This window comes from Hibiscus syriacus, unplaced genomic scaffold (genome assembly GCF_006381635.1).
Source record: "Hibiscus syriacus cultivar Baekdansim isolate YM2019G1 unplaced genomic scaffold, ASM638163v2 tig00000326_pilon, whole genome shotgun sequence".
Lineage (NCBI taxonomy): Eukaryota > Viridiplantae > Streptophyta > Magnoliopsida > Malvales > Malvaceae > Hibiscus > Hibiscus syriacus.
In genome coordinates, this window is record NW_024061781.1 from 51,613 (window position 1) to 62,903 (window position 11,291).

The window sequence follows — 11,291 nt, forward strand, 5'->3', positions numbered from 1 at the left end:
TTATTTGGACCACCGCTGCCTGATCAACATCAATGATTCTATCATTTGTTCATTTTTCTAAAGTTACGATATTGTGTTATTCGTCTTGAATTTACAATGACATACCAAATTGGTGACAATTTAAGAGTCATTTATTAGCAAAAATACGGCTACAGAAGATTCATACCATTAGATAAACATATTCGAATTCAGTACACTGCTTGAAAGAAAAAAATAAATAAAATTATGTTCAAATTCTGCAAACTAAACCGGTAGCCAATGCAGCCAGAACTTGTAAGACCAAAAAGAGTCACAACATTAGCACAGCTGGGTTCTTTTCACTTGCTGCCGGTAGCCGGTACAACGGAACCAGAAACTGTGAGACAACAAAGAGTAACAACATAAGTACAGCTGGCTTCCAGTAGCCGATACAACTGAACCAGAAACTGTAAGACAAAAAAAGAGTAACATAAGTAGAGATGGCTTCTTGTGCATTCTATTAAACAGCTAGCTTCTCGTGGATATTATTCTACGAAAGAATACAAGCTAGAGAGATAGACTCGAACTATTAAATTACGAAAACAAATCAGGCAGACTGCAAAGCATTTATGCAATTGTTATTCTATCAACTTGGTTTTATAAAGGCGGTTACCATAGATGAACGGCATAGATGCAGATTTACAGATTTCACATTACGAGCATAGCGACCACGTGACACAGCAGGTCTTATGAAAGAAAGAAAAAGTAAACCGAGACACATATCATCAAACTAAGGTAGGCACTGTTGTCGTCAGCCTGAGAGGGAGCCAAAGCTCACTCAAGGCAAGTTGGAACCAAGAGAGTGTAAACCATGAAGACACAATCCAGGCTCTGCCTTAGTGAGATCTGCAGGTAAGATTTCCAATAAGCTAAGGCCTAAACAACAAAGCAAAGCATCACAGAAACAACAAAACAACAGATCTGGGAGGCTTGAACAGTTGAACGAAATGCCAAACCACCACCTCAGGCAGTTTCAAAACATCATATCTGCTGCAGGGGACATCCTGGCACCTTGACGTGGAAGCCAGATCCTCCTTGAAACAAACCCTGAAACAGAGGAAAAGAGAGCCATGGGACGAGTAGCAGGCAGAGGAGTTGTCACCAGCACCACCGTAAAGAACCACATTGAAGAGGCTTATTGGTCTGATGAGGAGGGAAACAAACAGGAAAAGACTAAAGGGAGGAGAAAGGGAGGCAACCAGTTGCCGGCTGCCCATTGGCTAGCAGCCCCCTTCTGGTAGATATGGGTTTGAGGGTTTTAGTGAGAAGTTAGAGGATATTCTATCAGCTCGTTTAAGAGAGAAAAAGGCACCAAGGTAAAGACATACAAATCAAAGTTGTTTGGCTATTCAAAATGTGAGGAAATATATACATACTGATCCTAGTGATAGTTTTAATTCATTTAATGTTGAACCTTATTTACAATCAACCCCTTCCGTATTTTCTATAACATAGAAAATCTAATGAAGATATCAATCGCAAACAGGCATATGCTACTAGGGAGTAAAGAAACTAAGAGGCAATAAAGACAATGTATAAATATTAAACAGATATCTACCATGATTAAGTGAAGGATCAGCTCGGAGGCAGGTCATCATCTGAAGCATCAACCTGTAGAGGCCCCTTAAAACCATCCTTTTTATCACCAAAAAGCTCACGGGCTGCTTTCTCAAGGAATTCTTTAGCAGCATTTTGAACAGATTGCTTTTCAGATGATTGATATTTTCTCTTCTTTTGAACATTACTGTCAGAGTATTTGATCCTTGTTCCCTCTCCTTTACTGATTTGCCTCATATTTAGTCTCTGCTCTGCAAAAATGAAAATAAAAACTCTCAGAAAACAAGATGAAACCAAACACCCAAAGTAACAGGAAATAAAAAGAAGTGAATTATCACTTACCAGGGGTCAGGTCAGGTAACGAATGCTCAATGAAACGGGTTGCTGCCTGAGAGTTCAAGGTAGTTGAAGGTCGCAATGGCGCTTCAAGAACAAATGTATACTTAACATAAGAATGAGACATAAATAATTCATTTCAAAATCATTGTAAAAGTGGAAAAGGAATCTTATCCTCCCGAATTGAGGTAACGACTTCCATAAGTATGGCACTCATGGTAAGGAATGAGACAAAACAATGTACCTTTGCTTAAGTCTATGAACCGCTCTAACTTCTCTTGGTACAAGCTTAATCTCTCCTACAGATGGAAACCAAAATAGACAAAAAAGTTAAGCCAGTCAGATATCGTAGTGTTAAAACAAATGTGACAATCAACTAATGATATCCTAGTGTTAATTCTCAATAAAGTAACCCATATAAACAAACAAACCCCTAATGAAAAGTGAAAATTTTATGTTTGAAAGGGAAAATGCAGAGTTAGAAGACGTACAAGCTCTGATTTAATAGGATGGTCATCTGGGTGCACTCCACTGCATCTCAATCTCACTACAGGAAAGGAAGAAGGGAACCATAGAAAGCTAAGCATTTAAAAGACACATAGCAACAATTAACACCAAAATCAAAATAAGGAAATTGAACTTACAGGCGAAGAGAGTAGTACTGGCTTTGGCAAGCGAGAAGAAAGCTTGAGCGCGTTGAAGAGGGGACATTTCAGCAAGGACATCAGGGTCAGAGAGAGATAAGAATTGGAGCAAATGGGTCCTCAGGTTTTCAACGTTTACTAGCGTCGTGTTCACTGAACTCATCACAGATTCAGGGATCGCTGAGCTCCCTATTTCACCTCCTTCCATTTCTGAGTGTTCAAACGTTACTCTCTCTCTCTCTAGTCGCCGCCGATGATTACGCTGATTAATATGCAAACTTAACCAAAATTGCCAGAGCAGAAGGGGTTAAGACCAAAAACCAGAGGTTTATAGCGGCAGTTAGGTTTTACTATGATTTTGTTGTTTTCTTTCGTGTATCACCTCAGCCCTCGCCCGGTTCACGTAACTCACCCTCGAGTTATTTTAAAATATTAAATTTATTAAAATTATTTCAGAAAAAAAATCATTCACTTATTTTTATTATTTTATTTTAATTATTTATCATTAAAAAATTAACAGTAACACATTATTGTGACAGTAAAGTAATATTATGTCATTATTAAAAATAACAAAAAATTATCTCATCAATAATTATATTTAATCTTTAACGACAAATGATTAAAATGGAACCTCTTATTACCAGCTGTTGATCCTGTGTTTGTGGGCAACTCTTTAATGACTTTTAAAAAACTTTGTTGGATGTCTGCTTGCTGTAATAATCTCAATTATACATGTACATTAGCTGGATAGTAAAGTCTACGCTTTTCGCCATAAAAATGTGTCCTTTCTTCCAATTCATTGATTATTTTCATGTACATCATATGCATGATGAGAGATAATCCGATGGTTTTAGTAATGTATAGACGCCATTCAAAACCTTTCATCATATACATAAGTACAACTATTTATCAATGTCAAGTCTCAAGAATATGAACTACAACAAGATTCTGTTCAATCGCAAAATCCCGACTCGCAAAGCAAAAGGACTAAGAAGCATGGTGTTGACGAATCTATTGAGAGGCGACCGAGTTGTCGTTCTGATTCGTATCCGAATGTGGTAATCAACATTAAATATGTAGCCTCAGAACTTCTTGTGTCATTATCTGTTGACGTATTGGGATCGATCGAGTATTTTCCGTATAGTCAACATTAAATATATTACGTACCACCACCAACAGTTGGAACTATTCTCGACTTTCCCTCTGGCGTCGATTCGTTGTCAACTGATTGCTAATCTGCAGGTGAGACAGACTTGATTGGTTCCTTGAACTGCACCAAGCAGCTGGCTGTTGATGGTGCTAAGCATCGGTCGAGTACTCTCTCACAAATAACAGAAAGCTTGCTTTCCTGCATTGCATGCTTCTTACTAAATATACGTACGTAAAGAAGGCGCGCAAAATCGATTAAAGAAAGGTCAACGTTAAAGAGGCTTATGCAAATACTGAATGTTGTTGTTCATGAATAAAGTCTACTAGCATCTGACTTGACATGCAATCCCTGATAAAAAAAAAATGAAAATGCATTACATATACTGAAGTCTAATTTCATTATAATCTAAATTGGAAAGGCATCAGATAAATATACCAGATTCCATCACAAGAAACTCATCATCATCACAGAGCTCAACCTAACAGATTAGTAAGATGTGTAAATTAAATACCCAATGCTCAAAAGATACTTCCGATGATAAGCGCATATTAAAGCAAAAACAGATTTATAGAGATACGCTTACGGTGTTTATATCTGGATTTGCGGAGACAGTCTGCTTTTCGGCAGGCAAAGCTGTGTTCTGCTTGAATTCCATGTCACCTGCAGATATACTTACGGTGTTTATGTCTAGGAAATTATTGATGTACTCGAAATACTATTACAAAATTCATGAAAGTAATACTAGCACTTTGTTCCCAGCAGCATATGCCTCTCTTTAGGAAATCTAAAAGTTCTAAATCAGCAAGTTCAATTAGTGCCCTTTTTGTTTATAGGTATCGAGATTCGAGCAGGGCAGTAAATTACCTATAGCCTTTGAAAGATTCAAACTGCCATTGACACGTCCTGCGTGTATAAAACCACCGGCCTTTAAAATCCTTTCTTTCTCTGCCCCTATATCAGGTTTGTGATCTCTAGAGAGATTATATGCCTCCAAAAAGAACCCACATGAGGAACAAATCAAATAGATCATTCATTCAGAGAGAAAAGAATGTTCCCTACAGCGACACTTACGTTTAATTCCCAAGTTCAAAGTACAATAGCCAGTCCATCCGCAGATAATCGATAAAAATATTATCCATTTGAAATGAAACTAGCTAATTATACCACATTAACATATTATTACCTGACCCTTTCTACATATAACACAACGAGAATCACCAGCATTTGCAACAAGAAGTTGGTTGTTTCTTAGAACTGCAACACACGCTGTGCTCCCAGAAGTCGGTCCAGAAAAATCAGAGTGAGGGCCCTGATTACAATTTTTGAAACCATATATAAATGATATGTACAAATTGTTGCAATAAAATAAATGTCTTAATTTTACAAACAAATTAATGCAGGATGTATAATAATCACAGGCAAACCCGGATTGTACATTTATGATCCCTGTCTCACCCGAAAAGGTAAGTGCAGGGTACACCAAATCAGATGAGAGTTAAAATGTAGCAACGCAAGTTCTGTTCTTTTTTCGATCTTGGTTTGCATAATAGTTCGTGGCAAGCACCAAGTTTCTGTTCAGCATTAAGGACAATAAGACGTGTATATTCGTTATGTTTTCATATGTACCTCCTCGAAGGCCCAGTCATCAGCTAGGTCAATACCATCACCACCCTTCGGGGACCATATCATCAATCCTTCTATCATGCCGATAAACTTGTCTATTTTATCGCCCAAAATAGATAATTCTCTCCATCCTCTTTGTCCACGCATCATCTCATCCATTCTGCGCTAAAACGAAACTCGAGTTGGAAACACGTAAAACAAACAAAAGCGGCATTCAAACCACAAACAAGAAAGGATGGTGGCTGGCGGGAGCAAAATGGGTAATGCAAGTACTATCATTTACGGTGAGTTTCTACTTTCATGATCTTCTCGAAGGCCCGAAAAAGCTTTTTAATCTTTGCTGAAAAAATGAAACAGTACAAAGCCTTAAATCTAATTAGATCAAAATTCGTGAAGAATAAGTGATTTAGAGATCCATAACGCTACATAAGATTTGAAGTGCAATGCCTAACAAAAAAATGTCATTGTTAAGATTACATCAGAAAGCAGAAACAGACTTCAATCAGAAAAGCTAGTAAGACTGCTAAGGTTTCATTAAGAATTCGACATGTATGGTGAATTCATGCATGAGATAGAAATTAACAGCCTTAAAAAGGAAGAACGAAAAGGGAAGAGTTGCTTCATATTTCAAGTATCAAAGAATTAATAAACATACAACATTTCTAGCGCGAACTAAACGTTGAACCTCCAAATCATTCCGACATTAGAATAGCATTATTGACTTCCATAACAACAGAAAATAGCAAAGAACAACCATAAGCTCGAGTAATCAAATAAAACAACCTGAAAAATGCTCTTTGAAGTGATGTCCCTATGTCCCCAGCTGCATATGCTTCATGTTTAAGAACCTGCAGGTGAAGATACTTGGCACAAAACTTTGCAACAACCTTGCCTGCAAAGTTAGCAATCTGGATTAGTTAGAGAAAACCAAACAGTGGCCATGAGTAAGACAATCACATTTTCATCACAATTCAGTAAGAGTACGAAAAAACAATTATTATAAATTTATAATTCACTGACACCAAACAATCATAAAAATCTCAACAGTCACTTGAAAAGAGAAAAAATGCTTCAAGATCCTTCGGTTGGTTCAAGTTCTGAAAAAAAAGAATGCATACACGAATGGAGAACAGCAAAAACCACAAGTTCAGATGGTGTACAAACAAAAGGAAAATATGTATTGAGAACTGAAAACAATCATAAGAAGTACCTGAACTGAACCATCCAAGTCTTACCTCCATGTAGGCCTGTAAATGAACTGAACGTTCAGCGAACCGTTCATGAACCGTGCGGCGGGAAGTTCGTTTATGTGCGTTTATTTATTAAATGAACGAACATGAACAAGATTTTGTGTTCGTTTAATTAAATGAACGAACATGAACATAGGTCTCGTTCGTTCATTTACGTTCGTGAACGTTCGGTTATGTTCGTTCGGTTATGTTCGTTCGATTATGTTCGTTTATGTTCATTCATTTATGTTTAACCCAATCTTCTTAAATCAATTTTGGTGACCAATTTGTAAATATCTTAAAAATATTAATTAATCTGATATTTTGATGACCAACTCCATAATTAACACAATTTTATTTGGAAAACCCAACAATATTAACATGGTTTAGTTCTTTTTGAACGATCCATAAGCTGCATACCCAGCACCGTCAACATCCACTGCGCCGGAACCCTATGGGACGTTATCCGATGAGCAAAGAGGAGTCCCAGAAACCGGTTGCTTTCGAAACCAAGTCCAAAGGTGATGGATTCCGGAAGGGATGTTAAGTATTAAGCACCGTTTCTTCTACTCAAATAATCTTCTTTTCTTTCATTTATAATGGAGTATTCGAATTTACAAATAAATAGTGATCAACCAACAACTCAAGTCAGCTTACTTTTAACTCAAGAACCCAATAATGGTAAGGCCTTATTCCAAAGGTTGAGAAGTTCTTTAATGCGTTTCATCAAACAAATTTTGTACGCCATCCGGATATGGAAGTTTAGCCAACCTACTTCTCTCATCTCCCAATTTTCAACTTCTACATAGCATGAAGCTAAGGACATGTTTGTTTGATCCCCAAGGATTAAGGTCGACAATCACATGAAACACAATCTGTGTTCATCTCGACTGTTGTTGAAGGAGATAGGAAGAAAGAAAGTGGAGGAACGTTATGCAATCCCACATCAGTAGCAAACAAGCAGCTCGGGGTTGGTAACTTATATAAAAGAAGATGAGGGAGAATAGGTTTAAGCATCTTTGCGTTTGGGGTAATGTCGAGCTTGAATCGAGCTCGAGTCTCGAGTTTTAATCGAGCTCTTAATTTTTTTTGAGTTCGAGCCTTTTCGAGTTCGAGACGAGTTTCAATATTATATTTCGAGTTTGAGTCGAGCTTGATAATTTTAAGCTCGCGAGTTTTCAAGTCGAGTCGAGCTGACTTTGAAAGTTTTCGAGTTCGAGTCGAGCTCAGCAATACTCGAGCTCGACTCGGCTCGTTTACACCCCTATGTAGGGTCTCCAACGTTTATGTTCGTTTATGTTCGTGTTCGTTTATGTTCGTGCGCGTTTATGTTCGTTTATTTATTAAATGAACGAACATGAACAAATTATATTCCTTAATAAGCGAACATGAACAAAAAAAAATTTGTTCGTTTATGTTCGTGTTCGTTTATGTTCATTTATTTATTAAATGAACGAACATGAACAAACCTCTGTTCGTGTGAGTTCGTGTGAATTCGGTTCATTTACAGGCCTACCTCCATGACCATCATAAACACCAAAGAACGAAGTCGAATCATCGAGATCAGGATACGCAGCATGCTAACAAAACAAATAATAGAACTATAACATATCCACAATATAGAATTGAACATTTACAATCAACATACGATAATGTCAGCTGCAGTATGTACAACTAAGGACAAAGACTAATACATTTTCTTCTGTTTTTTGAGGTGGGGATGACACAAAAGTCCTTTAGGAAAGGATTCCACAAATGACTAGATCCCTTTACCAAAACTTTAGCTTAAAAGCTCATTAGATCTTATATGGGTATAATGCAATAAATATGCTCCAACTGCTTGTAGAATTTGAAAAGTTAAAAGGTTTCATTTGTTACTCACATCATCTTCCATAGTTGCACGCCATCCTTGCATGGATGATAGCCCATATCTATAACCCTTTCATTCTCGCCATCTTCTGAGAATTTCTCAGTTTTGGGGGTGCTGAGATATATACCCATAGATGTCTGGAAATGAAAGAATCGACATAAGTCGGTTCTTAAAACCCAGAAATACTTAAAACAACGTATGGCTTAATTGATCTCCCAAAGTCTCGCATCCACAACAGTTTCAAAACCAGTAAGGCAATAACTTAGTTGATGAAAGGTATTTGGTAAGCTGATCTATTAGTTCAGGCCTTTATCAAACTGAAGGCATATGAAACAGCAAATAGTCTCTAATCGGAGAACTACAGAAGCTCCTATCCTAATTCAAAGGTGAATCATGAGAAAATAAAATATAATGTTGAAAAAAAAAGGACCCAGATTCTAGATTGAATACTAAAAATAAAAAATCACACCTCCTGAACTGGTACGAAATAAATTAAAGCCCACTGCTTTGCCAATATCAAAGGTAAAACATCTAAAATTCTCTTACAGAATAAAAAAGTTAAATTGCATCTTATTTGATACATACGGATCAAAGAACATAAAATTCAAAAAAAAAAAAGGGGTCAGTAGTTTCCAAAAACTAACAAAAAAAACCCAAAATAATTTCCTTGGAATATGAATGGGAAACCAAAAGATAAATTCTTTTGAAATCAATACCATTGCTTGCTGAAACTAAGGTGGTGTTTGTTTTCACTGTACAAGCTCTTTAAGTTACTTATGTCTGCGTCGCACAGACCACGCGTAGATATTAACCTTCACAGACTGTTTGTTTTTTAGAATACATAAGCTCTTCAAACGTCTGCGCGAGTTCTTCTTGGTGCAGATATGATTTTATGTCTTTAAAGGCCTTCAAACATCTTCAAGAATAATTATAAAATATAGTTATTTATTAAAATAATTTTAAATAATTTAATAAGATTATTTATTATAAAATAATTTATCATCAAATAAATTATTATAAAATAAATTATTATAAAATATGGATTGATTTATTTTAAAATAATTTATTTTAAATAATTTATTAGTATGGATTGATTTATTTTAAAATATGAATTGATGCAATGTAGCATAACCTACTTGACGTTGAACGTAGAACAGCGAACCATGCCATTTACATCACTTCTGGAGATACATTCAAGTCAACATAACTTGGTGCAGAGGCCTTCGCATCATTAGTCCACCTACTTTGAATCAAAGTCCCGGACAAATATGTGTAATCCAAGTGCTTCAAAATGTGAAGTTGATGGCGACACGGAAGTCCAACGGTCTTGAGTTTTTTGTAGGAGCAAATTAGGGTTTACGTACGAGAATCAAAACTAATTTCAAATTTCCTATTTTTTTCTTTGTACCTTGACAAAATATAATGTTGGCATTCATCTAATAAGGACTGAATCTCTGCCTCAATCCGGTACAATGTCTCCCATAGAAGTTCATCTTGGAACGCACGAAAAGATCCACGGGTAAAAATCGCAGCAGTATGGTTTTCAAGGTCGAACAATTTTGTGATATGGAAGGGCTTCGTATGAGAACTTAAGTAATTTGCTTTCAACTCGTTCATACGCATTCTACTAATTCCATCTTTAATTGCACGAACAACATCTAAATATATCTTCTCGTGTTTCAGTGCAATCGCTAGTGAAGCATTCATAGACTCGCACCTTTGTGTTGAGCGAATATTGGCAAAGAAATGACCGGTTAGATATGCTTGTGCCCATAAGTGTCGTGTATTTCCCTTCTCAATCACCCATGGATGCTTTTCGACGTTGAATTCTGAAACAACTGAACGCCATTGAATATCAAATTCCTTGGTTGTCCACCAGGAAGCCATGCATTTTGAGAATGCTGCTGTAAATTTTAGGTCACCAATGTTAGCTTGTGCATTGCGAGAAATATGCAAAGAATATAATTTGTACTTAGCATAAGGGATAACAGATTTGATAGCCCTCTGCACTGCCCTATCCCCATCGGTGACAACTGAAATAGGTGATTTATTCATCATAGCTTCTAAAAAATTATGTAGAACCCACTCAAAAGATTGAGACGTCTCGTCAGCGATTATGGCAGTGACAAACACAATTGTGTTATAGTGATGATTAACACCGACAATAGACATAATTGGTCGACCATACAAATTATCTTTGTACGTTGTGTCGAATGCAATTACATCACCGAAGCATGTGTAATCAAATCTCGATGTAGAATCCGACCAAATAAGATTATACAATACCCCTGATTTGTCTACCGAGTATGTCATAAAAACTCGGGATCATCATGTTTCTTATAATCAAAGTAGGCAATAATCGCATTCACATCTATATCGACGATTTCCTTTGCTCTACCTATTTGAAGTGCATTGTAGAGGTCTTTATTAGTATGAATTGATTTATTTTAAAATATGGATTGATTTATTTTAAATAATTTATTAGTATGGATTGATTTATTTTAAAATATGGATTGATTTATTATTATAGTTGTATAGATTGATTTATTTTAAATAATTTATTAATATGGATTGATTTATTTTAAAATATTAATTGATTTATTTTAAATAATTTATTAGTATGGATTGATTTATTTTAAAATATGGATTGATTTATTCTAAATAATTTATTAGCATGAATTGATTTATTTTAAAATATGGATTGATTTATTATTGTAGTTATATAGATTGATTTATTTTAAATAATTTATTAGTATGAATTGATTTATTTTAAAATATGGATTGATTTATTTTAAATAATTTATTAGTATGGATTGATTTATTTTAAAATATGGATTGATTTATTTTAAATAATTTATTAGTAT

At 35.7% G+C, this 11,291-nt stretch overlaps 1 protein-coding gene and 1 pseudogene across 3 annotated transcripts; both read right to left on the reverse strand.

Annotated features, from left to right (window-relative positions):
- Positions 1-210: 210 nt before the first annotated feature.
- On the reverse strand, positions 211-9,880 carry LOC120163907 (nuclear nucleic acid-binding protein C1D-like). 3 transcript variants are annotated; one of them, XM_039173787.1, is made up of 7 exons: positions 9,875-9,880; positions 2,556-2,795; positions 2,403-2,458; positions 2,156-2,210; positions 1,918-1,998; positions 1,577-1,826; positions 301-425 (listed from the first exon to the last, which is right to left on the reverse strand). In XM_039173787.1, exons 2-6 carry the CDS (start codon positions 2,761-2,763, stop codon positions 1,594-1,596), a joined length of 633 nt encoding a protein of 210 aa, XP_039029718.1. In that variant the 5' UTR covers positions 2,764-2,795; positions 9,875-9,880; the 3' UTR covers positions 301-425; positions 1,577-1,593. The 3 variants fall into 3 exon arrangements, with proteins under 3 accessions (XP_039029776.1, XP_039029718.1, XP_039029672.1); XM_039173845.1 differs by lacking the exon at positions 9,875-9,880 and having other exon boundaries at positions 211-355; positions 2,556-2,863; XM_039173741.1 differs by lacking the exon at positions 9,875-9,880 and having other exon boundaries at positions 2,556-2,863.
- LOC120163805 lies at positions 3,819-8,558 on the reverse strand (annotated as a pseudogene).
- Positions 9,881-11,291: the final 1,411 nt, after the last annotated feature.

Excerpts from the sequence above, each read along its gene's own strand:
- LOC120163907 (XM_039173845.1), bottom strand. The coding sequence starts at position 2,763 with ATGGAAGGAGGTGAAATAGGGAGCTCAGCGATCCCTGAATCTGTGATG. Across the intron at positions 2,459-2,555 it reads CAGTACTACTCTCTTCGCCT|TGAGATTGAGATGCAGTGGA; the intron begins GTAAGTTCAATT and ends CCTTTCCTGTAG. Across the intron at positions 2,211-2,402 it reads ATCCTATTAAATCAGAGCTT|GAGAGATTAAGCTTGTACCA; the intron begins GTACGTCTTCTA and ends TTCCATCTGTAG.